At 41.5% G+C, this 27,329-nt stretch overlaps 2 protein-coding genes across 3 annotated transcripts in view; one reads left to right on the forward strand and one right to left on the reverse strand.

Annotated features, from left to right (window-relative positions):
• The first annotated feature begins 441 nt into the window (after positions 1-441).
• On the forward strand, positions 442-16,894 carry Pdha1 (pyruvate dehydrogenase E1 subunit alpha 1). Of its 2 annotated transcripts, none has more exons than XM_010643660.3 (11): positions 442-615; positions 5,676-5,735; positions 6,262-6,435; positions 7,968-8,094; positions 8,640-8,731; positions 9,477-9,569; positions 10,372-10,527; positions 10,784-10,855; positions 12,690-12,757; positions 13,924-14,032; positions 14,478-16,894. In XM_010643660.3, exons 1-11 carry the CDS (start codon positions 559-561, stop codon positions 14,640-14,642), a joined length of 1,173 nt encoding a protein of 390 aa, XP_010641962.1. In that variant the 5' UTR covers positions 442-558; the 3' UTR covers positions 14,643-16,894. The 2 variants fall into 2 exon arrangements, with proteins under 2 accessions (XP_010641962.1, XP_010641961.1); XM_010643659.3 differs by lacking the exon at positions 442-615 and adding an exon at positions 663-815 and having other exon boundaries at positions 14,478-16,893.
• Map3k15 (mitogen-activated protein kinase kinase kinase 15) overlaps positions 14,800-27,329 on the reverse strand; it is a gene marked incomplete at its 5' end in the record, with an annotated part of 113,598 nt that continues 101,068 nt past the window's right edge. The window contains 10 exons of the mRNA XM_010643687.1: positions 14,800-15,678; positions 16,114-16,190; positions 16,270-16,370; positions 17,191-17,303; positions 18,790-19,006; positions 20,033-20,138; positions 20,881-21,066; positions 21,809-21,977; positions 22,394-22,466; positions 23,421-23,604. Coding sequence (XP_010641989.1) covers positions 15,573-15,678; positions 16,114-16,190; positions 16,270-16,370; positions 17,191-17,303; positions 18,790-19,006; positions 20,033-20,138; positions 20,881-21,066; positions 21,809-21,977; positions 22,394-22,466; positions 23,421-23,604 — 1,332 coding nt within the window. The remainder of the gene's footprint in view (positions 15,679-16,113; positions 16,191-16,269; positions 16,371-17,190; positions 17,304-18,789; positions 19,007-20,032; positions 20,139-20,880; positions 21,067-21,808; positions 21,978-22,393; positions 22,467-23,420; positions 23,605-27,329) is intronic.

A 27,329-nucleotide genomic window follows, 5' to 3' on the forward strand; every position in this document is an offset into this window, starting at 1 on the left:
GAACTCTGGCCCTTGTTACGTGATCTTTTAAAAGGCAAGTTTGGTGGCAAAAGCATGTATAGAAACCAGATGTGTGTCTTTTGGCCCAGAGCATGTTGCTAGTCTTCATCGTTTTGTGTACTGAGCCAAGGCTATAAAGTTGCGCCTGCGGCGGGACTAGGGTAATCGAAGCTGTCCTGGACCGCTCCTGAGCTAGCCAGAGGTGCACAGGGCCAGAAGGCCCCGCCTCCGGCGCCCCACTTTCCCAAGCAAGCATCCTCAGGTTCCCGCCTCCTCACCAGCCAGCCGCGTGATCGCCTTGGAGCGCGCAACCCCGCCCTCTCTGGCATTTATACTCAATGGAGAGCCGCTGGCATCTCAGGTGGGCGGGGAAACCCCCAGGCGCCGTTCTGATTGGCCCGCTGACCTGTGCTGCGGCTTGACGTTATTCCGACTCCGCACGTCGAGCGGCGGTTAAGGCGTGGCATCGTCTGCTCCGGGCGCTTGAAGGAGACTCGGGGACTGCCTAGCTGTTCTTGAGTCCTTCGGTGTCTCCGCTGTCTTTACTTCCTTCGCTCCATGAGAAAGATGCTTGCCGCCGTCTCCCGCGTGTTGTCTGGCGCTGCCCAGAAGCCGGTGAGGCTGCCAGAGCGAGCAGGCCAGGGTGGGGCGCGTTAAGGCGTGGCATCGTCTGCTCCGGGCGCTTGAAGGAGACTCGGGGACTGCCTAGCTGTTCTTGAGTCCTTCGGTGTCTCCGCTGTCTTTACTTCCTTCGCTCCATGAGAAAGATGCTTGCCGCCGTCTCCCGCGTGTTGTCTGGCGCTGCCCAGAAGCCGGTGAGGCTGCCAGAGCGAGCAGGCCAGGGTGGGGCGCGGGGCGCGACCCGGGCACAGTGCAGTTCCACTCCTGGCCCGGGAAGAGCATAAGGAAGCAGGCGCCAGGCATGTGGCTCTGGCCAGGGAGGACAGTGATTATACTGCAGCCCTAGCTCCGCACTAGGCAAGCACGAGTGCTCCGTAATTGCCCTTGGGTTTAGAGGATTTAGGAGTAGGGAGTGCTTGGGCGTCTTCCGGTCTCCAGCTGACTCCTGTTCAGATCTTCCTAATTTCAGTACTCTTGTCCGAGAAGATGTGTAGTACTTAGCAATAAAGAGGTCGGAATCCACAGACCGATTTGCCCTGTGCAAACCGGGCTCACCGTTTACTAGCCCTGTGACCTTAGGCGTCTCCCCCTTTAAAAATGTCCTCGTACCCTATCATCTCAAAAGTGGAGAATAACAAGTGTACCGTATTTAAATGCTATCCTCGTAGGATTATCGTCAGGATTCAATGAGTGACACGTGTCAATCTTCCTGAACCGTGCCTGGCTCTTGGTTACCATTTGTGATGTAAATGTCCTGCAGTTGCGAGCCCAAGTTACCATTTGTTTTGAATAGCATTATTTTTACTATTTTACGGAGTGCCTAGTTTGATATATTTTTATTGAACATTTGTGCTGGGCTCCCAGGAGAGTTCAGACAGGGTCAGGCTCGTGAAAAACTTCCCTCCCTCTCTTTCAACATCCGAGCCTTTCTTGGCAGTCAATTCAAGAGCAATCAAGCAGAACCCAGAGGAAACTGCCTTCACTCTTAAACACACAGAGGCTTGGGGTAAAAGCACCTATAGAAAACAGCGTGAAGGGTGAAAGTTAGAGGTTAAGGCTATTCATGGCCCTTGCTTTTAGACGTATGTAATACCTATGCTTCTAGCATTTTGACTTCCAGGCACCGCAGAATAGCGTTTTGTTTTTTGTTTTTTTCCAAAACTGCCTCCAACTTTGACTTGTAATTCGGGTTCGCTTAATTTTCCCAGGACTTGCTCCAAGTCTTGCTTAGTGTGGGGCAGAGAGATTGTCAGTTTATAGGAAGTGTACTACTATAGGAATCTCTTTGATTAGTGACAAAGCACAATTTAGCTAATCAGATGCTGTATCAACATTTGAATTTAACTGGAAGCATACTTCTGTATTTATGCATGTGTGCATGATATATTCAACATTTATTGAGGGTTTTTTGTGTGTGTGATACTCAGTTTCAAACCCCGATGCACTTGACCACTGAGATACAACCCCAGCCCTTTTTATTTTGAGACAGGGTTTCACTAAATTGCTCAGGTTAGCCTTGAATTTGTCATCTTCAGCTTTAGACTCCTGAGTAGTTCAGATTATGAATGTAACATTGTATTGGGCTGATACTTCATCTGCTTTGTATCTAATTTAAACCGCATCAATTTTTAGTCAAACGTGAGTTAATAGAGACACATTTTCAACATTACACGGTGCATTAGTTATGGGCAGAAATAAGTTAGCTAAAGATAGAGTTTGCTTGGACAAGGAATACAGTAGAATTAAAAATAAAAGCTTTGTTGAGGCTTCAACAATGGAAAGGAAACTTTAGTAATGGAAAGAAAGAATTTGAAAGGTACTAACTGAAATCAAACTTGGAAGATTTCAGTAAATGGAATTGGAATTTGCAACTACTAAAAACATGTCAAATTTTGTACCTTTCTACCAGGGTTTTTGCTTTTAAGAGATGTCATCCCCTTTGGGAATAATGGTTGGTAGAAGGCAAATACATCTTTAAATCTTTATTGTTAGAGTTTTTTGGTGGAGGGCATATTGGGGATCAAATCTCAGGCCATGCTGTGTAACTGCTCTACCATTTAGCTTCATCCCTAGCCCCTGTCAATGACTCGATGTATGTTTGTTATTTCTTCTGAAAGTCAGATTTATCATTTCCCATATTTGTAGGATTCTTTTTCCACACCTTACAGCAGGAATAAAATTGAATTTCAGAGATGAAATTACCTTAGAAAGCGCCCAGTTTTCTTCTCACTTTGTAGTGTAAACTCTTCAGATAATTAGGAGTTTTATTTGTGAGTGTAATGTTATCTTTTTAAATTGTGAAATAAAAGAATAACGTCAACTGTATTTTGTATAAATATGAAAAAAAAATTAAAGTATAACAAAATAGATCAAGGTTTTAATTTTTATATTGTACATGTAAAAAGATATTTTAAAATATAAGCTTTTTCAAAAAAATTCTAAGAAATAATTAACAGTGGCTCAAAACTTCTGTACTTGTAGTCATACCATCTGCTTGATACTCAATGCAGGGAGAAAGGTTAGGCCATTAGTTTGATGGCTATGACAGTTCTGCCTAAAATTATTCCCCTCATCTTCCCTTCCAGGACTCTGCATGGCGTTTTCCTTTTGCATTTTTTTTATTCTCTTATTTCGGAGGGATGGAGATTTGGAGATCTGTCTCTCCAGCTTGAATTACCATTATCTCATCACAAAATGTTTGAAATGAAACTTTGGAATGAATTATAAGATTTTGATTTCATTTTTGAATGAGATTGATAGTTTTTGAGGTGCTTCATGAAAGAATGAATTGCATTTGAAAATTTTCTTGTTTGTATTTCTGTTACAGTTCCTTTTGTGACATCTTTTCTACCATCATTCTTTTGGCTATTTGAGTAGTAGTTAAGGTTTTTAATTTACAGTGGCAGAATCTGGAATTTTAAAAATATTTTTCCTCCTTGAATGATTCCTGTGTATTTAAGAAGTTAATGTTTTTATTTCATTGAGTAAGTTGTTCATGGTCTCTGTCAAAAAGGAATCTCATTTAGGGGCTGGGGGCAAAGCACAGTAGTAGAGCATGTGTGTAGTGTTTGTAAGGCCCTGGGTTCAAGCCCCAGCAACAACAAACACAACGTGCGGGGGGCACTCCTATTTAAAAGACTCAGTGACTCTCCAAAGAAAATGAATGATGAAGTTATTTTTTCAGCAGTTCCAGTTAAAATGATGATATACTTCTGATAGGACTTATAACTTTTTTTCTTTCACTCATTATATAAGTGGTTATGCTTATTTTTGAGATTCATACTGTTGAAACTAGATGAGAAAATAAACTATCTGGAAGTCCTAATTTTTGCCTTTCCTGTTTTTTATTAAATAGCAGTGCCTGTCCTGCTTCACTGTTTTGTCTTTATGATTGAGCATTTACCTTTTCTCTGTTACTATTGCCTAGCTAATTTGGTCTCTGCTTTTACATCATTCCAAAAACTAGTTTCTCTAGTTATATGTGGAAATTTATTTCACAATATAACAGATATTTCTGGCTCTGCGAAATAATTTTAACTGCCAAAAAAAATCAGTTTCATGATTGCCAGACATAACCATTTGTTTGCTACTTCCTTCTCAGATTTACTTCTTCCTATTTTCCTAAATTTTCTTTATTCTGAGACATATTAGTGGACCCTACCTCTAAAGAAGGTATTTATCTTTAGTACTTAGGATTTTTCCCCCCTTTGGCAGTATCAATGTCTTTTTGTTGGCTTTATCAGGTAACAGTACAGCAGTCTCCTTATCGGAGGTTTTGCTTTCCTTGGTTTCAGTTGCCTGTGGTCCACTATGGTCTGAAAATACTAAATGGAAAATTCCAGAAGTAAACAGTTTATCAACTTCATCTGCCATTCTGAGTAGTATGTTGAAATCTTACAGTGTCTACTTTAGAGTGTGAATCATCCCTTTGTCTAGGTCTCACTCTGTTTATGCTACCTTCCTGTTAGTCACAGAGGCGCCTTTTTGGTTATCACATCAACCAAGTAACCATTTCATAAGTATAAATCAAACATGCTCTTTATGGGATTTGATGAATATGCTTCAAGTCTTCTTAAGATGTGCAGGGTGTGCAAATACGGCAGAAAATGGCTACAGTAGTACAGCAGTGCTAATTTTAAATCTTTGGGGTCTAACCTGAATCTTAGCCATCACATAGAATACTTTCATCGTGACCAGGTCTATTCAGTTGTAAGAATGTAGAGAAATTATTATTTCCAAGTGGTGATAGCTACCCAAGAAGGGAACACTTTTAGACAGCAACTTTCCCTTCTGAGGTTTTGGGAGGTGCCTTCCCAAGGTGTAGGCTGTTCATACTGTAAAACAGCTGGCTTAGTTCCATTATTTTTAAGTCAGAGTGTTAAATAGCTGTTTCCATCTTGTATGATTTTCACTAATGTATTTATCTCTTACTTTGAGTAGTTCAAAGTATTTTTCTTTACAAGTCTTTGTATAGAAAAGTGAAGTTTACTTGGAATAGAAATTAACTTAGAGTTTTATTTGAAGTATAATTTTGGAAATGAACTTTTACATTGCTCAAATGAAGAGTATCATGACTAAGAATAGCATAAATAAAGCCTACAGATTATTTAATCTCTTCAATTTGACCACTAATTTCATTATAATCTCACTATAATTTCTTTGAAATAAAGAGACCAAGTGTATGGCTTTGGAATCTATTCTCTTTGCTTTCTGATAGGGATATGATCATGCTTCATTGGTTAAAGCATGGATTTATTTTAGAAGGCAAAGAAGATACCAGCATAGTGAACAGAAGAGTCTATGAACACGTTGGGGCTTATTAGTTTGTTTTGTTTTGTTTTGTTTTTTTGGTATCTGGGATCGAACTTGGGAACTTGCGCTTTTTTGAGGCAGGTAGCAGAGCCACTGAGCTAAATCCCCGGTCATAGGGTCTTATTAGTTTCATGACTGCCTCTTGCTAACTGATTAATGAAGATAATTTTCTAAAATAAGTGACAGTAAAAAATTACTGATGTATTTTTGTGTTTTTTTTTTTGTTTTGTTTTTGTTTTTAGGCAAGCAGAGTGCTGGTGGCATCCCGTAATTTTGCAAATGATGCTACATTTGAAATTAAGGTAAAAAGTGTTTTACTTTGTGTTGTATTTCCATAGTTAAGCTTTGGCACAGTTTTACATTTAGAATGAAACATTAATATTCATACTAATTTTGTTATTTTCTTCCAAATTTTCCAGAATCAGAAGTTCAAAGAAGTTTAGAAAAAAAAAAAAGTTTATTTTTAGTAGTTTGCTGGTGGTTGAGGGAGGGGGCTTAAAAATAATGGAAACTTACTTCAAAGTTTAGGATGTGATTTAGTGAAACATTTCAATAAGATTTTTAGATGTCTCTTTGAAAATTCATCTTTCAGTCTGTAACTCAGTTGATTTCAAGGGTTTTCAGTGAAAATGAGATCTGAGATCACCCCACCCCATCCCATTGTATAGTGAGGTTTATAGATTTAAGGAATCAGGAGTGATATGACATTGCTGATGTGCTCCTTTGCTGTTTTTCAAGTTGAATATCATTTGTGAGGGAGTCAGATCATAGAATGAGTTAACAGTGTTTGCCATTCGGTGGCTAAGAGGGTGACCACCTTCATTTCAGAAATGCGATCTTCACCGGCTGGAAGAGGGCCCACCTGTCACCACAGTGCTCACCAGGGAGGATGGACTCAAATACTACAGGATGATGCAGACTGTGCGCCGAATGGAGTTAAAGGCAGACCAACTATATAAGCAAAAAATTATTCGTGGTTTCTGTCACTTGTGTGATGGTCAGGTAAGTGGTAGCTTTGTAATTAACGGTATTACTTAGGTGTTTAAAGATAGCTTCTGTTCATTGGTTTTTTACTCTTTCAGATTTGAGGCTGGTATTTTATAATAAAAACTAGAATGCTAAAACCCACTATTGAAGTTTATGCTAAAGCATTCATTCACACATAACATCCCGTACCTGTTCTTAGATTGAATTTAATTATTTTAAAACTTTCTGGCATTGAATTAATCTGTATACCTTCTTTGGAGAAAGGGTTATTTTGTTGGTTTGTCACTTTGTGGGTTTAGGTCAAAGGTTACAAATTCAAATGTGTTCAAGGCCCATCTAGGTATAATGAATGAATGAAGAAAACTGGGTATGTAAAACATGGAAAATGGTGACAGCAACCAGTGGAAAACTGGGATGGATGCATCCTACCAGAAGGGGGCCCTGACTTGGTTCTAGCCAGTTTGTACTAGACGGAAATAATGGGCTAAAGCTTCCTATTAATTTTTCCAAGAACAGACAGAAGACTCACTTTTCATATATTCCCTCAATGTTTTAAAATAGATACCTGACTCAGGATCTTTTTTTTTCTCTTTTGGTGGTGGTGTTAGGGATCAAACTCAGGGACACTTTACCACTGAGCTACATCCTCAGCCATTTTATTTTGAGACAGTTGCATAGGTGAGACTCAAACTCATAGTCCTCCTGCCTTAATGCTCCACTGTGCCCAGCTCTTGTTTTGATTTTTTTTTTCTTTTTTTGGTGCCGGGGATTGAACTCGGGACCTTGCCCTTTGAGAGGCAGGCACGGCACCACTGAGCTAAATTCCCAGCTTTGTTTTGTTTTTTAATCACTGTACAGGCCAAAGTAAACAGCACATCTGCGGGCTATTAGTTTATGGCTTCTGGTTTGAGCTTGGCCCTTCACTCTGCTTTTGATGAAAAATAGCCACTTTCTGTGGTTATTTTGACTAGTTCTACTCACTCACATTTGTAGAAATCAGCCCGTGAGCTGAGCTCAGACTTGGCCAAGGGGTGATGCATATGAAAAAGAGACAGAAACAGATTAAAATCTGGGGGGCGGGGTCAGGGATTTAGCTCAGTGATGCCATGCCTGCCTGGCAAGCACAAGGTCCTAAGTTCAAGCCCTAGTAAAAATTTAAAAAAAAAAAAATCTGGGGGACCAGGGAGCTCATGTCTCCCTTTGACATAGAGCCCCTAATGACTGGTGCACATTGGCTTTATTCACTCAGACACTGGCAGGAGCAATTAGAGTTCCACAGGATTCATCTGTCTCCCACCCTCCGTGGTACTTCTCGGGGTGAACAACTTAACCTCAGGTGTTTTTACTTTTCCCTGCAGCATGTTAGCATGCTTCTATACCGTCTTTCTCCTCAATGCCCACTGAAGAGCCCAATTAGGCCTCATTCTTCCCCTCTGATCTCCACACAGGTTTCATAACAATGCTTCATGGTATTTGGTCTAATAGAAACCTTTTTATCCAGAAATGTGAATTATGTTACCTTATGGTTTCTTCCACCTTTAATGCAGGAAGCCTGCTGTGTGGGACTGGAAGCCGGCATAAATCCTACAGACCATCTGATCACAGCCTACCGGGCTCATGGCTTTACCTTCACTCGGGGCCTTTCCGTCCGGGAGATTCTAGCAGAGCTAACAGGTTTGCTATGGATTTACAAAAGGTGGGAGTAAGTTGATTGTGTTTTCAAACATCTCCCAATAAGATGCTGACTGTTCAGAGTGTTAAAATCTATTTTGAGTTTAATATTAAAAAGAAAACCCTCTGATTTAGTGCTCTGGTACCTCTATTAGGCCAAGTAAATTGACCATTTTGTAAGGTCATCTGGCCCTCAGGTAAAAATTTTAAAAAGGTTAGTGCTATACTGTACAGTGAGAATACAGTTTGTTCTCACTGTAGCATGCCAACAGAAAACCGGCAGTCATAAAGTAAATTGGGTTGAAGCACTCCACAGTATACAGTATAGGTTCAAGGAATCTTTAATATTGTCTCCCTTGACTCTTAAATTATTTAGGGCATGGGATTAATCTGTCTTTCCTTATTGAAGCACAGGGAGCGAAGGAGGAACCTAGGTTTTTATGGAGGAACAGATGTTTAAATGATTGGCCGCAAGAGACATGGGGTGTGGTTTTGTTTGCTTTGTATATTTGGTTTTTCATGCATGCACGATGTACTGTCATTCCTAGGACGAAGAGGAGGTTGTGCTAAAGGGAAAGGAGGATCTATGCACATGTATGCCAAGAACTTCTACGGAGGCAATGGTATCGTCGGAGCTCAGGTAGCCAAGTACGAGGATCATATGCTTCCATAGATTTGATCCTGGCCCAGGATTTCAGTACTGTAGGAACTTGGTTTGCTTTTAAAGACCTATTGCTTCTTACTCTATCATATGAGCAATTAATAAGTAGATTTGGATAGTGATTAAAAATTTATTTTTCAGGTATTTGTTTTATAAGTAAGCAAAAGCCTCTAGTAGTGGAACTATCTTTTCGCCTTTCTATATTTCAGTATGTTAATTGCTTCATCACATCAATGTTGTCCTCTGCATGCTCCTAGGCAATGTTAACACGGGCCAAACTAGGGGGGCGGTTAGAATCTCGGGCCAATTAACAGCAAATAATTATTTCAAACAGAGTAAGATTCTATTAAATATGTTTTAAATCTGGGTTTTCTTTTTTGACTCTAGGATTTAGTTGAATCTTTGGGTACAGAAATGTCATGGCCAGCTGGTCAAAACAGTATTTATTCACGTTACTTTACTGGTTGGTTGAAAATACTGGAGTGGGCCAGGGATTTAGCTCAGTGATTTTGCTGCCTGCCTCGCAAATGCAAGGTCCCAAGTTCGATCCCTGGTACCCAAAAAAAGAAAATACTGGGATGAGTGAGCAAAGACAGGGTTAGAGTAGGAAGAGTTTGTAGCAAAAGTATAATTCTGTCTCAAATTCTGTCCAGGAGTTAAAATTCAGAGTATTTCTCCCTTGATGGATTTCTGTGGTTCCTTTCTCCATCATCCTTAACGTTAGGTGCCCCTGGGAGCTGGGATTGCTCTGGCCTGCAAGTACAATGGAAAAGACGAGGTTTGTTTGACACTATATGGTGATGGTGCTGCTAATCAGGTAAGTTTGTATCTCTTCACTTGCCAGTGATTTTATTTTCAAAGCTTGAAATTTTATAGTTCCTTGTAAAGAAATAGTGTTGTTTATTAGCTGAAGTAGCATTTCATATAGCGAGGGCATATTTGGTTTTAAGGCCATTTTGGAAATTTACCTCTTGGCCTATTTCACCAGAGCCTTACGGGGTGCATGCCTATGAGGAAGTTCTTTTTCACCGTATATTAGTGCCTTGCAAGTGTTCTGTGGTGAAGGACATAAATTTTTTTTCATTTAAATGTCTAACCCATTGCAAACTAGTATGGTAATATAGAGGTTAATTCTCTGGGATGCCACAGAAATATCAAATTCCTATACTGGTGTCTGAGCCCGACCCTTCATTTCTTTGCTCAGTTTATATAATCAGTTCATGGAAGGTACCCAGTGAGGCCATGTTCTAGATGCTCATTCTCAGATGCTGGTTCATTCTGATTATCCAGTGGATCTGATAAGATTATAATAAATTATAAAACACATTTTTACATTTTGATGTTTTTCTTCCAGTGTACTCTGTGGGTCCCCAAAGAAACAAGTCATGGTATTTGTCACTTCCCTTAGTTCCAAAAGTATGATGCCTGTTGCTTCTCCCTACTGCCCCCAACAAACATGTCCCTTTCTTTCCCTTGCTTGAGAAGGTGAGAGGATGAGGCTTTTTACCTTTCAGACAGTTGCAGTAACCTTAGGCAGAACAACTGTCAGGTATGATGATGATGAAGTCCAGAAAAATAAGCAAAATGAAACCACTTGAACTTTTTGCAAATACTTTCAGGGTCAGATATTTGAAGCTTACAATATGGCAGCATTGTGGAAATTACCTTGTATTTTCATCTGTGAGAATAACCGTTATGGAATGGGAACATCTGTTGAGCGAGCTGCGGCCAGCACAGATTACTATAAGAGAGGCGATTTTATTCCTGGGCTGAGGGTAAGAATACCTGTTACAGACCCAGAGCCATACCCTGCTAGCTAGATGACCTTGTGCATACTTTTGACAGTCTTAGAAAAATTGAAATGTTTCACTTCCTTCTACATAAATGGGTCATTTCAAAATAAAATGGGAAAGCTGGGGGCGTGGCTTAGTGGGTGAGCACTTGGCTAGCCTGCATGCATCACCCCGCCAAAAAAAATGTAGAATGGGTTTGGGCAATTTGTGTTTCTGCTCCTTTCACCTTTATTAATAGGTAGATGGAATGGATATCCTGTGTGTCCGAGAAGCAACAAGGTTTGCAGCTGCCCATTGTAGATCTGGGAAGGTAAGACTCTACAGTTTTTTTTTTTTTTTGGTACCAGAGATCAAACTCAGGTCCTTGTGCTTGTGAGGCAGGCGGTGGAAACACTGAGCTAAATCCCTGGCCCTACAGAGACATTTTTTTGGACCTCTGGGCTAGTATATGGAAATGAGGGAGAGGGGAACAGTGAGATTGACCTAAAGTATATCTTCAGCTTTGGTAGAAACTTAGTAGTAGTTCTAAGTCATTGTTCCACAGCTCAGAAATCATGCCCATGTGGTTTACCTAACAGTGACATGCCATATGTGTGTTTGGGCAGTAATGCAAATGAGCTGTGGTTAACAGTGATGAAAATATCAGGAAGGAGGGAAATGAAGCCAGGAGGAAGATGTAGTGTTACATGAGATGATGAGAAAGATAAACTAGAGCAGGACTAAGGTTGGCTACAGTGGGCTGAGCAGTCTCTATTAGGTCCATAAGACTAAGGCAAGACAGAATGAGATAAGGGGATAGATATCTTGCAGATAGGAAGGGGTTCAGGGGACTGGGGAGAGGGGTAGATAGGGAAATAGGTAGAGTGAAGATGCACTATGTTCAAGGTCCTAATAACCTCAGTGAACGTGGATATTATATGCTATAAACATGAACTAAGAAGGGGCAAAAGGGAACTAGAGGTAAGGATGGGGTATGGGGAGGGAAGGGGATTTTTAAAAAAGGTATGTACATGTACCAACTCAAAGATGATTATAAAATGCATGTACAAGTGAAAAAAAGGGGACTAGACCATGGGGGCTGGGTATTGTCACTATTTATCCCAGTTTTTGGAAAGGACACGTTGTTTAACCTTGGACAGAAACAGCTTATAGGATAGGATGTGATGACTAAATCGTGATCTTGGAACTGAGGGAAGGTCTGGAATCCTCCTTGTCACCCGGCCCTACCCGCTGTGATTCCAGATGGCTACACTGAGAGTGTAACCAAGGATTAATATATGTTGGGTAGTGTACTTTTTAGGTGTTTTTTAATTTTTACAATTCTGACTTGGGTATTACTGTTTTTCCTGTTTTACTGACTGAGGCACAGCAGTTCATGACTACCATATCTTAGAGCCAGGATTAGAACCCTCAACACTTGGACTGAGCCAGATCCCCACCCCCACACTTTATTGCACCCAGACTCCTCTGTACATCCCCTCCCTTCAGGATACCCTCTGAAAGTAGGCTAATGTGGCATAAACAAGCCACTTGTTGTTGCACAGCTGGGCTGGCCAGATTCACAGCAGAGTTGTTAGGATTGAGGTATCAGAGATCATTGGTGTCTGCTGGCTTTACACACCAGCAAGGTCCAGATGAAGTGAGATTGGCTGCCAGCCCCTATGAAACGGGGCAGATTTACTTAGGTAGAAATGGGAATTTGCCTAACCAGTATCAGTGGGCTCTGTAATGTGTTGTGTTTTTTTTGATTGAAAACAAACTGTTGGCAGATTGCTTTACTAATTTCCTATTAAAATTGAGTTGAATGAGCTGTAATCCTATTTAGGAGACTGAAGGCAGGAGAATCAAAAGTTAAAGGTCAGCCTCGTGTACTTAGTAAGATCCTGTCTCAAAACAATAAAAAGGGCCAAGGATGCAGTTCTCATAGAATATGTGAAGCCCTGGGTTCAATCCCCAGTACCACACACACAAAAAAGGCTGAAATGGGCAATAAAGTGGGTGTTAAAACATTCCTGACAACTCAGCTGATTTATAGATGATCTGATCAGAATATATTGGATGCTGCAAGGGTCTTCCTTTTGAGGTGGGGGACTGTTGGCATGCTCTTCCATCATCTTACTGTCCCCTTATGGGTCCTGTTTTAGGGGCCCATCCTGATGGAGCTGCAGACTTACCGTTACCATGGACATAGTATGAGTGATCCTGGAGTCAGGTACCATCATGGGGTGTATGTCCCAAAGTGGGTGGGCTTTGAATGGTGTTTCTCACATGAAAAGGTAAAACATTTCAGCATTTGCTTTCGTAATCATTTCATTCATCAAGTGTTGCTGGCACCAAGTGGTTGAGTTATTCAGTCTGAAAGCAGTGCTCCTAATAAATTGCTTCCAATATAGAAAGCATTCTGAAGATTCCTACAGTATGTAGTATGTGTTAGCTGAGAAGTTATTTTTTAAAAAACGTTGTGTGTGTGTGTGTGTATATATATATATATTATATAACTAAATTGCACAGGGAAATTGTTACATAAAACAGATCTACTGGGAAAGTAGCATTTGAGAGGCGGGGTTAATGTAGCCATTACCACAATTTACACATGGCAGACTCTGCCCAAAGATTAGAAAATGTTCTGGCTGGTAGGGAACAAGGCTCACTGGCTTATTGAGTGTTCAGTAGGTAGATATGTGGTAATCAAAATAGGTGGTTTACATAGGAAGATACGAGTTTTCCTTTTTCACACCGAAGCCCTAGCATGTAGTTTTGCAATTGCAGCTTCAACACAACTGAAAAGTTAACTTAAACAAGCCTTTGTAGAATGTATTTCTAAGGGAATATATAGAGAGCAGTTTTTAAAAATAGAGCCCTTTTAGTGTTATTTCAAATATGATGTAGGAAAAGGATATACAGTATTATAGTCTAGAATTGGAAATCCTGATAAGCAAGTTTCTGCTATCCATGCTTCTTTGGGGTCTTCAGGGAGAAAGACAAGGCACATACATTTTCTGTTTGCTTGGTATTCTGATGTCTCTAAGTCTATAATTATCACTGCTGCCCCTACCCATGTAAAATATAGTCCAAAGAGGTGTGGGACATGTGATACTTCCTTCATACATTGCTGCTAGATCAAGGAAGCAAACCAACAGTTGGCCTCTGTTGTCAAATGCAAGAGAAGCCCTGTGAGTTAGTGTACAATTTTCTATAAAAGATAAAATCAGCATTTACAAGCTATTAGCTGCCTTCTTGTGTTCTTAAAGTTTGCTTGTGCTCTTTCCACAAGTAACATTGGTACCGACATGCCCCTTCCTTTCCAAAACATACTGCTGTATTTCACTAAGCTGTCTGCTTCACCAAACCGTTCTTACCTATCACTGTTTCCCATAGTTATCGTACACGAGAAGAAATTCAAGAAGTAAGAAGTAAGAGTGACCCTATTATGCTTCTCAAGGATAGGATGGTGAACAGCAATCTTGCCAGTGTTGAAGAATTAAAGGTACAGTCAGTCACTCTTGGTGGTTTTAAGTCTGGCTTTAAAGGTTGGCTCTTCTTTCTCCGAACACTTCCCCCACCCCAAAGTTGCCAGTCATGAGTGAGTTTGTCCGAACCAAGAAAGTGATGTGAAATCTCAGGGTTATTCTTCAGATTTGATGAGGACTGAACTGCCTAATAGGAAAGTATGTGTTATCACAAGGCATCATATTGGCAAAAAAGCCTTTAAACCTTCCCCTAATTGCAGCTTTTTCCTTAATTCATAGCCAGCCCCTAGGTTAGCTACCTGTGTAATTTTATCACTTAAATTCTTCAAAATTGCTAACTGTTGGCACTTTTAGTACTAGAAGAATTATATTTATACCAGCAACAGGTTCTGATTAGAACTCTAGTTGGCACTTAAATTGCTGTTTATTCAGAAATATCTTGTGCTGTAATCTAATGTTTAGGAAATTGACGTTGAAGTGAGAAAAGAAATCGAGGATGCTGCCCAGTTTGCCACAGCTGATCCTGAGCCACCTCTGGAAGAACTAGGCTATCACATCTACAGTAGTGACCCACCCTTTGAAGTGCGTGGTGCCAACCAGTGGATCAAATTCAAGTCAGTCAGTTAATAGGAAACCACGTGTAATGGATGGGCTATTCATCAGCAACTGTAAGGAACTCTGTTTTCAAATTTAAGGAATAATATCAAAAAACTGCAGTATAAGTCTGGGAAACTTTTAAAAGAATAAATAACATGTAAATTATATTACTGACAGAGTAATTGCATTGCAGGTCATACATTAGTGCTTTGTGTGAATATAAAGATTTGTATGGTTTAAAACAGGCACAAGTATATAATCTTCCCCCAAATTATTTCCTAAAATAGTTTCATTTGTGTAAACACAAGAACAATTCTTTGTATGCCTATTCCACCCCAGCCACTCTTTGGGTGGAGATCACTGGCCTTGAGGAATCATTGCTTTGTTCTCAAAGGTTCACAGGGTTCACAGGTAGTGGGGGGCAGAAGACTGTTCATACTGATTGTTTCCTCCAGTATTTATTATTATTGTAAGATTTCACAACATTTCAAAGGCCAATATCTTAGTTTTCTCCATTTATACATTCAACATGAAGTTATCTTAAGTTACATTCCTATTAGACAATGTAAGGCACGTTCATACCCATTTTGTCTTTCACATTTAAGTGCTACACTAGTAAATAAGACATATCCTAAACTGGAGGGTACACAGCTTATTTTAAACACCTATTGTTTTTACTTTCCATTAGGTACAATAAGATGGGGTGACTTTTCCATGGAAGTAAAATTTATTTCTAAGAACAAGAACGTCTAACATGCTGGGATATCTAAATTAAGATTCACTATCGTATTACATATACGTCTATAAATCTTTAAAATATGTTTATAAATAGACTAAAAACTTCCAGTAAAGACACTCTAAAACTTCAAGTTCTTGAATTAAACAGGTCAAGTGTTTTGTAAACTCGGCAGAATTTGCATGTATGTAGATTGAAGCTTTAAGTATAAACATACACGTCAACTATTTGTGCGCTCTGTCCTTGGGTGTAGCTGCAGTCCCTGAGGACTTCTGAACTTGTCTTCTGTAACGAGAAATCGCTTGCCAGAGCCTACAGAGGGCACCACCACTGTGAAACAAATAAGAGTTGTTAACTAAAAATCTCAAATATTTTGTCCTTACGGCAAAAAGGAAAGTATATAACTCTAGAGTTAACATTTGCTATCTAGTCTCAAAAATGCAGTCCCTAACTTAGGCACTTCACAAAAACATTCACTTATAAATGTAATACTTGTGCCCCAGCACTGGTAGGATGTGGCATTAGAAATGTGTGCAGAAGTGCTGATGGATCTGTGTAAGGCTATCTAAAATGATATGGGAATAAGAGGGCATGTTGCCATTTAAAGAGAGCTGAGTATAGTGTGCTTGCGCCTCATGCCATACCTCAGCGTTTTACCAAATTGAAACTAGCAAAGCTCCAGATTCGGGAGAGGAAAAGTTTACCAGCACTTTGTTTTCTACTTCACGAAAAATATTCTGTTATCCAAACTATTGAACATCTTACCGTAGTTGAAGGCACCTTAGGTCTTCCTTAGTGATATTATTGAGAATATCAGAAAGAGTATAATCCTCTCCAACAATCTGAAACAAAGATGAAGTACTAAGAGAAAGCTTTTTGGCTACGTCATAGGAATCATTTTTGGTTATAAATATACCTTACCTTTTCAATTGTATTTGCATCTGTTCCTTGCATTTGCAACCAGGCTGTAAGCTCATTATCGGTTCCTTGAAAATGAGGGGGTGCTGGGATCTCTGCAGTACCTGTAGTGATTAGAAACATGTACATCAATGTGCTTTTCAAAAGTAAAATGGATGTTAAACTATCCAGAATGTAAATGTGACATGAAAAGATGAATTAACCCTATATTATTCAGCTACCCTATACATATTATATAATTCAGATTTCTTGGGTTTGTTTCACAGAGAGCAGATTTAATAAATGTAGAATTTGATGTTACCCATCTCAGTTTAAATGCTTATTCCCTCCCTGTCTTTAAAGTGCTTTATCTTAGGATATAATGTATCTCCCTAAATGCACTGGAAATCAAATGAGAAACCAGGTTATTGTGTGAGAGCTTACCCATTCCACATTCTAAGTGGCAACTGTACCCCTTCTAAGTGTCACAGAATGAGAGGCTTACTAAAGCATAATTTACACAGTAAACCACCCTTTTAAGGTGTACTTGGACACTCATGTCTCTACTCCCACAATCGAGGTACATTTCCATATTTCAAGAGGTTCTCCTGTGTTTTTAAAATTTGTTCCCTTTCCTATTCATTGATTTATTTTCTGTCCCTGTATTTTTGCCTTTTCCAGAGTACTCTGTGAATGAATCACAGAATATAGCCTTTGAATCTGGTTCTTTTACTCAGCATACTGCATTTGCAATTTATTCATGTTGTTGAAAAGACCAGTAGTTCCTTTTTATTATTAATATTCCAGAATCTACTAGAATTCTAGTTTAACAGAAGATAACCTCAGCTCATTCTCCAAGGCTGATTAGAATATTAGCCAGCCTTTAAATAGTTTCTGTCTCACCTGCAAACACATCTAAGGTAGGGCAAATGAAAAATGACTCACCATTACTTTTGCATTGTAACTGGAGGTGATGCAGTTGTTGAGTTTTCTGTTTTATAGTCAGTCGGAGGAAATTCTGGTATTCTCGCTCTTTTTGAACTAGGTGTTCCAAAAGTCTGGTTTAAAAAGAAAGAAAAAACCAAACAGACGCCATTCAGAGAGCCCAGTACCATCTAATCCAACTTAAACATTTGTTGAACATTAGAGATTTGGAGGCATGGGGCAAACTTAACAGCCAGCCCACAGAGGGAAGAAGATGTCTGGTTTCTTCAGGGTTCTGAGTCAAATTTCAGCTTGTATAGGGGAACCTTCCTTGTATTTTTCCTCCTCTTAGCAACAAGTGTGGGTGTATTTTTGCAATGGAATGTTTGTGTCCTTCTGAAATTCTTCTGTTGAAATCCTAACCCTCAAGGTACTATTTATAAAGGTGGAGCTTTGGAAGGTAAAATTAGTACCCTTATGGAAACAATCCCAAAGACTCTTTGTCCCTTCCATCATGCAAGGATAGAGCGAGTAGCCAGCCATCTGTGAACCAGGAAGTGAACCAGATACTTAAGACTTCAAGTCTTCAGAACTATGAGAAATGCCTCTTGCAAGCCACCTACTTTATGGGATTTTTGTCACAGCAGCCTGAATGGACTAAGAACAGTGGAGAGGAATAACTTTTGAATCCATATATAACATGAATTAGGTGATTATAAATCTTACTGAGAAAAGGTTTTGGGAAAAATGCTGTTTTACTAGCAGCTTTCATATTTTTTAACTCAAAATTTTGCCACTACTAACCATTTAATTAAAATTCTAGGTCTTTTCTTTTTAAAAAAGATTAGATCTGCCTGAAATTAAACTTGAGACTCCTATGGGTGTACATGACTTTTCATCCAAAGTATGTATATCTGACACCTTATCTTTCCATTAAATAAGAAACAGCATCACCAGTGATCATATGGCATTAATACATCATTTGGAACAAGTACCAACTAGTTTGCTGTAGCTGTGGTGTCCCTTTTTTTCTGAAAGCACACTGGTAAAAGTGATTCCCCTTTATTCTGGAGAATTTGGAAAATCACATTATTGATTCAACAAATAATTTTAAACACCTACACCTAGTACATGCCAAGGGGAAACAGGGCACTGCTAGGGTTCCCTGGTTGGGGAAGCAGTCCACAGATGCCTTCCTGGGGAGCATGACTAGATCACCAGAAAGATATAAAGGTGGATTTGTTTGGGGTGAGGGATATGAAATACACATCCATTGCCCAAATGTAAACTGAGCTCCAAACTACCACTTCAGGGACAGGCTACAGATGCCCACTGTTGAGCTCGCAGGGCCACACCATGCTATGGAAGGTGCACCATCTTGGTAAAGACATAGAACTCTGCTACTACTACTTTGTGTGGCCTATGGCAAGGCACTATGCCTGCCTTGATTCCTAATAGTACAAAGCTGTGAATACATCTTTAGTGCGTGTATTGACAGTCAAAGTTTGTTTTTTTAAATTTTCTGAGAGCTGGGTGAGATCCTCAACAATTGTCTTGTTAGCTCAGGTCATTGTCCTACCCCTGGCTTCAGGCAGATGGCCTGAAATGGAAGATTCTCACCTGCTGTTCTCCTCCTTGAGCATGTTCAGCTGGAGGTTCAGCTGCTGCTGCTGCTGGGGTGGGGCCTCTTGCATAACCACCAAGCCACGTCTGCTCCTCTCGGTTACCACACATATTTCACCACTAGGCAGGTGTGGTAGGGAATCGTGTTCCATTTCATCCGTGCGCTTATCTACTCCTTCTGTCTGAGAGGCAGGCTCAGAGTGGGCTTGGAGCTCTGCAAAACACAGGCCATGGTTATCAAAATACTATTTCTTTTTCTTTTTCTTTTTTTTTTTTTTTTTTTTTTTGGTACCGGGGATCGAACTCAGGTCCCTGTGCTTGCAAGGCAGGCTCAAAATACTATTTCAACAAAGCCTGGCCCGAGTGTCATTTATGTTTCCTCCTGACAAACTAGGCTGTTCACCAGCTGACTTTGAAAGGACAGGAAATTATTTCATTTGGTCCTCTGCAGTGCAAAGATGATCACCCCCAGCTTAAACAAGAAGGAACTGAATTAAAGATATTAAGGAAATCAGCTAAGGAGGCCCAACAAAGGTACAGCCAGGCCAATGCCTGCTCAAGTAGGAGAGAAGTGGAGAGTCCTGAGGTTCACTGCCTTTCCTGTCAGCTGAGCCTAGGCTGGAGAACATTCAGGAGAGCAGACAGATAACCAGCAGCTGCCCAAAATAAAGAACAGCGACACTCAGCAGAATCATTCTAAAGTCTCCACTTACACCACCGCAGGAGAGAGCAACTTTGATATTAAGCTGCTTTAACATTTCAAAAAAAAAAAAAAAGTCTACAAAGCCCAAGATTAGGGGGGGGCATAGCTCAGACAGACAGAACATCTGCTTAGCATGTATGAAGCTCTGGGTTCAGTCTCACACACCAAAAAACAAAGCTCTAAATTTTATGGGTACCACAGGATGATTCTGAAAGAAACAGAGCCATTTATTAGCCAGTAAGCACTTGTGAGCAGGCACACTGAAATGGGCACTAGAGGGTCCCACCCTTGGGCTCAACACTCCCTTTTTAAGAGCTTAAGTTTAGTGTGGGTGCAGTCACCTTCACTGCACTTTGGAAACAGGTAAATACAACACCATGAGATGTTCTTGGCCCTTAAAGGGATCTATGACAGCATTCACTTAATTGCAGGGAAGTATAAAGCCAAGATAGGAAAGCAACAATTATTGAATCCAGAGGATATTTCTGGTCTTTCCCACAGCCTGAAGCTGACCCTGACCACAAAAAAGGCACTTACCTGGGATGAGAGTGGTGACTGCAGCATGCACTGCTCTGCGGATGATGTTGTCCATTGCAAACATCCAGTGGGGCCTAACTAAGTGGTTCCTCAAAATTTTATTTACCTAAAAATCACAAAAATCCAAATTTCTATTCTTTTGTACTTTTAAGAAATACAAGTTCATTCTTACTAATTTGTTTGCTTCTATTCTGAGACTGTAAGTCATGCTGAGCTGGATTTCTGCCTGATTTTCTGATCTTCTAGGCTAATGATAACAAACCTTTTAGAGACTAAGTGCCGAAACTGCAACCCATATCCCACTTATTTATCACAGTGCACCAACACTGCAATTAAACCTGAAGACTGAGGTTTACTTTTATACATTAAAAGAAAAAAAAAACAGTAACAGAGGTTTCAATGATATAGCCTACTGTGGCATGTGTGCCATAGGTTTGCCACAGCTGCCCTAGGCTGACCCCAAGTCATGCTAGGACCTAGAAGATGGGCATTAATTGTGCATCTATGAAATGAGACTGCTCTGGGAGCTTGGGACACAAAGATGAACCAGAATGGTCTTGAGCCTGGAGGAATTCACATCTGTTTAGGCAGACACATAAGCTTGGACTTCATACCAACTCTACTGGCAGATGCTCTGTTTCCAAACCCTATATGCATGCTCACTATGGTCAAATGTAATCAGCCCATTCACCAGGTGACATTTCCTATACCTATATGCTCAATGTTTTGAAGGAGTTGCTGAAATTCAGGACTTGGATATATATAGATGAGAAGAAATGTGGGCTATAGAAGACAGTGATTGAATTCCTTGGTCTAGCATGTGCTCTAGGGTCAGATGGAGCACTTACAGCATCCTGGAATCCAAACAGTACCAGGTGAATCTGATTGATGGATACGCTGTCAAAGTTTAGAACCATCTTTAGCTTTGATATCATGGATGCCGTCACCCTGTGGTCCGGGGAGTAGATGAAGTCCCTCAGCATCCCAATTATTTGCTTGATGTGAGCAACTGAGAGATGCATCTCTTCTGAATTCTGACCATACACAAAGACAAGAATCATCATTGAGCTGAGGGGGGGTAGAAAATTCAAAATATTGTGGAAAACTAGATAGCCCATTTGCTAATGGTGGAATTTAATCCCCTGGGTAAGAGAGTCTCTGTTCCTGGGATTCCCTCCATATCCTTCCTGTCCAGGTTTTCCCTGTAGTACACAGCCTCCCCAGGCTCTTCTGAATAGTTCCATCTTCCTGTTTTACCCTTCATCAGGACCCTCATCAATGGCCCATCTCAGAAAGCCTAGTTCATAGTGGGGCAGGGGCCTCTTCCTAAAAGGATCTTCCATGTCCAAAATTAGGAAAGGCAGATAAGTTTTCCTCTACTGTGTCCTAGTTAAAACTCAAATTTTCATCCATAACCATTCTCCCTAACATGGCTGTTCTTTCGGCTTCTGAGGGCAGCTCTACTGTGTCCTACAGCTGGAGGAATAACTCAGCCCACCCCAGGACTCAAAACCATGGTAAGTTGAGAGGAAGCAAGCCAGACACTGGGAACCCTTTCTGAGGTCATCTGGCTTGTTTTCCATCAGGGGGCAGCAACGCCTCACAAAGGCCCAGAAGCACTGCAGGGTTCTGCAAATTGACATTTCAGCAGCCCCCCACCACCACACCTTGTATCTTTTTTTGGGGGGGGGATGTTGGGAAATATTTATGGTGATCATTGTAATTGTGCAAATATTCCAAGGTAGAGGAACTTTGGGCCCTCTGTCAGGCCCATACCTGGCTCACACACTCCTGTAAGTTCGAAGCCACCTGGGTCTGCTCCTCCAAAAGGATTCTGTACAGGATGGCACGATGCTCACTGTCCTCATGCAGCAAGAGGCTCAGGTTCCTTTCTCGGGAAGAGGCTGCACCCTGGTCTTCCAAGGCTGAACTCTCATTAGGAACACTACAGATAAGCACATGCAACAATCCCGTGCAAGTCCAGGAGCAGAGTCTCCAGGAAGTGCACCACATGGTAGGAGGGGGAGGGTCCCAGAAAGACCATTCTGCAGTACCCCCTGTGGAGGCTGAAGAGATGCTGTATCCCTCCCTCCCTCTCTCCCCTTTTGCTCCCACACAGCACCTGGATGGAAAAAGGAAAAAGGGGATGGTGGGGGGTGGGTGGAGGGAAGAATTAGAAGGGAGATAAGAGCGGAAAGCACAGGAAAGGTCAGTGAAAAAAGTGCCTTCTTTGTTCATCCCTGGAAACCCTGCTGTCCTGCAGAAAGGAAGCTAAAGTCCTATCAAGCAGGTATTCTGTCACTGTGGAACACCAGCACTCCCTCAAGACCACAGGAGAGGGACAAGGGACACAAGCAGTACCTGAGGTGGCAGCTGGGCTGGTGTTCAGGTGCGTGGGCATCCTCAGAGAATGTGTCTGGCTGGGCACGAGAGTCTAGGGAGATAGAACCATGCTTGCTGCTGTTACTGCCCAAAGGCTCCCTCAAAAATTGTAGGGCGAGGGGGCCAAGGATTTAGCTCAGTGGTTCGGTGGCCTGCCTCGCAAGCACAAGGACCCGAGTTCGATCCCCGGTACCAAAAAAAAAAAAAATGTAGGGCAAGGGCACTGGTAGCACACTGGACACCCGCTACAGAGGGACAACCAGATAGGGATTGGAGAGACTCAGAAGGAAAGAGGTGGGGAATGAGACTCTGGCAGCCCCTCAGGTCCACGTGCCCATCCAGGGGCTTACTAAGCCTGTGCTGCACTATCAGGGCAAATAGTCCCCTCCCCCAATCCTGATAAAACTGTAGGTCTGGAATGGGTCCTTGAGAAACACTGATCCAAGTAGTCCAGGTTCACACCTGTGGGGCAAGCTACAGAACCACTCTGCCATGGCTTCTCACTCCATCAACACCAGGGAGAAGAGAACAGATCTATTTTCAGAGGCCACTCATATGTTACTGTCAGTTACAATTCATGGCCCCAGAAGGTATCACTGGGCTTTGATGGCCTGCAGGATGGGGACTACAGGCAAACCTGCATAACACCCTTTAATCAAGGTCAGAGTCAGCACAGAATGGTAGGACAGGCTCTGAAAATGAGGCACCAGGCTCTGCACTTGGGGAAAACACAAAACCCTAGCCAAAGTACTTCTGGCCTCTCTCCTTTTCAAATTCCCAAAAGAATGACCTTCATCACAGTCCCCAGAGAGGCTACCTATTCCTTTGTCAGAAGATGGGAGGATAGTTATTGGCTGCATTTTAATAACTATACTAGTATTGCCCCTGCTATTCTAGCACACAAATGGGCATATGGGGAGCTCTGTGCTCTAGAGTGGGTATTCTTTCTAAGCAACAGAGAAGCCTGGGGCCCAGGCACCCCCCCAACTGTCCAGGTAGGCCTCACCTGAAGGCTTGAAAGCAGTTCGCTTCCTCTCACCCTTCTTTGACTGCTTTAAGAAGTTCTGTGTGAGTAGCCCAGCAGCAGTGACCCGTTTGCTAGGGTTAGGCTCGAAACAGGATAAGATGAATCCTTTAGCTTTAAATGAAAGGGTTCGTGGAATATCAGGATGCACCTTAAGCAGCCCTACCTGTATTGAAGAGAAGTAACAGATGTGTCAGTGAAGGCTTTGGCGAGTTCCATGCCCATGCCCTTGTCTGCTGCAATCTTGTCTCTTCCCCTCCCATCCATAAAAGGACTCTATTTCCCATTCCTGGAGTCTTGGCTGGCTTCTCAGGACTCTGTTCTAAGAGATGGTGATAGAAGCAATATGTGAGGGTTTCAGATGATAGGCCCTAAGGGACCTCATAGTGCCTGCTCTACTCTTCTTGAAGTCTTGAGATCACCACACCATACAGAAACAGAGCCCAGGATGAATGACCGTGTAGAAAGCCTTACTGCAGCCTCCACCATGTGAGAGGGGCCCTCCTAGATAATCATGCCCCAGCTCAGCCACCACATGAATGAGCCCTCTTAAGCAGAAGAACCAACAGGCAGCTCACAGTGAGGAAGAAGTGATTGTTTTATGCCTCTATGTGCAGGGCTGGTTTGTTAAATAACAAGAGAACCCAGAAGGACTTAGGGCATGGCTTGGGGTAGGAGAGGTTCAATCTGAAGATATACAAAGGTATCTCCTACCTGTTCCCAAGAAATACCCCATATACTTTTCAATCTTTATGTATCCAAAGCCAAAATCTCCAATCTCTAGCTCTAAATTATAAGCACCTGAGGCTGCTACCTCACAAGTGTCTCATCTTGGCATCCACAGCCAATACATGGCCTCCTCTCCCATGGGGCACAGTGGGCCAAGGGAAGGATGCTGTGCTTTCCTGTTAGCATTCTTCCTAGAATGACTGCTTCATCTTCTATTTCTAGTCAGATAATCATTGTTCTGCTAAAGGTTCTGTGTTCCTGTGACCTATAATGGAGTGTGAGTTCCCAGCTGCCACATCTCACCATGACATGGGAATGCTTCCATGACACATCTTGCGAATGCCTTCCTGCATAATTACCCATCAGGGGTGGTTCTTCAATCTTTTCAGGAGCTGTCATCTTAAAGTCCATGGCCTTCCCTGTGTCTTTCATAAACCCACCCTGGGGTAGAAGCCATTCTGTCTTCCAGATTCACACTCCTTGCCAGCTCCTCAGTAATTTCAGAGCCTGGCTCAGCCTCCTTTGCCCTGCTGTGTGAGATCTGGGGGCTGCAGAGCCTTATGACCTCACCCCCACCATATGCTCTTCACCAGGTGGACATGTCCCATTCCCAGGATACCCAGGGAAAGGAAGGATAGCTCAGGAGTTAGGGGTTCTGACAACACTAAATGCTGGATGGAACCCAAATCAAAATTTGAAATGCAGGGCATGCTACAGGTGGCATCCCTCACCTGAGTAGTGGGGACAGATGTCAGCAGTGCCCAATGGCTCTAGGGTGTACAGAGACAAAAATTCAGGACAAGAACCTCAAGTGGAAAGGAATGGCTTTCCCTCTGGCCCTCGGATTGAAAAGAGCAGAAGTGGACAGCACCCTAGTACCCTGCAAATACATCACTTTTAAGGGTGTTTTGCTATAAATCATAAGTACTCTGTAGCAGTGAGATAGGGCTGCTAAACAAAAATATACTGTCTCAGTTCTAGAGTCTAGAAGTTCAAGGTCAGGCATTACCAGGATCCGGCTTCCTTCTAAAATCTGTAATGAGTCCTTCCTTGTCTCTTCTGTGCTTCTGGGGCTTCCAGACCATCTCTGGTAGTCCTTAGCTTGTAAATTCATCACCTCAGTCCCTTGGCTTCACGTGGCATTCTCCTTGTAGGTCTTCACAGTTTTCTCTCTGTGGACGTTTCTATGCCCAAATATCCCCTCTCTTTTAATAAGGTTACCAGTCATGCTGCACTTGACCCCACTCTACTGGCCCCATTTTAACTTGATTATAGTATCTCTGTAAAAATCCTATTTCCAAATAAGGTCACATTCTGAGTTACTAGTGATTTTAGGACTTTCTATATCATTTTGGGCGACATAAACCGTAACAGTCCCCTTAGGGGAAGAATAATTCCTTTTGTTTCGTACACTGCTCAGAAATTTCTTGAAATTTTTCTGAAGGATACTAGGATCCCAGAAATAAATGACACAGAGGACGATTTTCTTACTTTGTTGGCAATTTAAAAACTAACTTCATATGCCAAGTAAAAAAGTCAATGTATATTTTAAAAATTTGTACAGCAAATTAGTTAACCAAAAACAGGAAGCAAGAATACGGGTGTTGCTTATGCTCTGTGAATGAAATGAGAAAGTCACAGCCTTCATTTGGGTTCCTGAATCTTACAGAAAATCAAAAAGATCACAAAGTAACCAGCTTTCAGGTGGGCCCCATGTTTTTCTCAACATCTGCTGCTATTTATAGTGGTCCCTCAGTTCACAAACTTAATTCATTCCACAACTCTGGAAGATAGCCATGTTGATATTTGTGCAGGAAAGATGACCATGATCATGTAGGTCACCTAATGCAGAGTTCACAAACAAAAAAAACATTTTGCTAAATGCTTCTGTTTGCAAACAAAATCATTTGTGAACCAAGGTACCACTGCATTTAATGGAAGCCATGGGTAACATTTTCAGTGGCTCCAACTGGGTCTTTTGTGGATAGTTACTAATATGCTAAAGTTAAGACTGTTGCTGTCTTCCAGCCCTTGTGTTCATGGTTCTGGTTGGATTGCAGGGTCAGACTTGTTGACCTGAGGTCAGAAGCTCTGAGAACCTTCTATAGGCTAAGTTGAACAGCCAAGGTACCCAGAATACAGAGCACTGAGAGCCCACTGAATGTGCTTTCCTCACATCCTGAGTTAATACCCAAGGGGCCAGGCTAGAAAGCTCAACAAAGATGCAGGCCATATGGAAGGTAGCCACATTTGGCAGAGGAGCCAGGAAGAGGCCTCTGGAACCATGCACTGCCAGGCTGTTTTCAGTGTACCATGGTTCATTATCCATAAGCAATGGCCACTTGGCCTTTAGCAACCTCTTTTAGTGAATAAAAATGTTCCATGGAAGGTTAAGAGCTGGTAATGGATTCTTAGGGCTGGAGCCCCTTAAATGTTTTTAGGTATACTTTCAGTAAGAGGCAGACCTAACCTTGGGCACACAGAACTGGCCTGGCATCGGCTTCCTGTGGGGTTATTAGCAAGCACATTCTGAGACCCCAGTTGCCCAGTGGTAAAACCACCACGCATATCTGTCAGTTTGTATTATGTTACCCTCAGCATGTGAAGTGCCCTACTATCAGCTCTGGGGAGGGTTCTCTGAATGATAAAGAATATATCATCTGATATCTAAAATTCTACTTCTTCAAAATTCAGTCAGAAACCTGTCCTCCAAAGAACCAGATTGCACCAAGGTCTTAGAAAGAGCCTTACTCTGGGTAAAGGCAAATGCAAATGAAAAATGTGAGGCTTTATTGTCCCTATGGAATATAAGAGAAGAGAATACCTCCTTTTGTTAGAGCATTAAGAAAATTTGGCATTGTATGTAAATCTTTTTAGCAGCCAAACAAGCCTCTTGCCAAAAATATTATTTCCCTTTAAAGCCTGCCTGGGAGCTATTTGGAATAGTAATCATGGAGGAAGATAGTGCCTATTTCTCAGTTTCTATAGAGGAAAAATGTTTAACTTTGGTGGTTTCTTGCTCCAAAACTACTTCCTGCCTTAAAGATATGACAAGTTCACTTTTTCCTTTACATAAAGCCAATAACCTAACAAATGGTCATCTCAAATATCAGGTGAATCTAAGATGTATATGACAAATGGTGCTGTCCAGTGCTCTTTCAT

The sequence above is a fragment of the Fukomys damarensis genome, unplaced genomic scaffold, assembly GCF_012274545.1.
Source record: "Fukomys damarensis isolate Sample0158 unplaced genomic scaffold, DMR_v1.0_HiC HiC_scaffold_39, whole genome shotgun sequence".
In the NCBI taxonomy this organism is placed as follows: domain Eukaryota; kingdom Metazoa; phylum Chordata; class Mammalia; order Rodentia; family Bathyergidae; genus Fukomys; species Fukomys damarensis.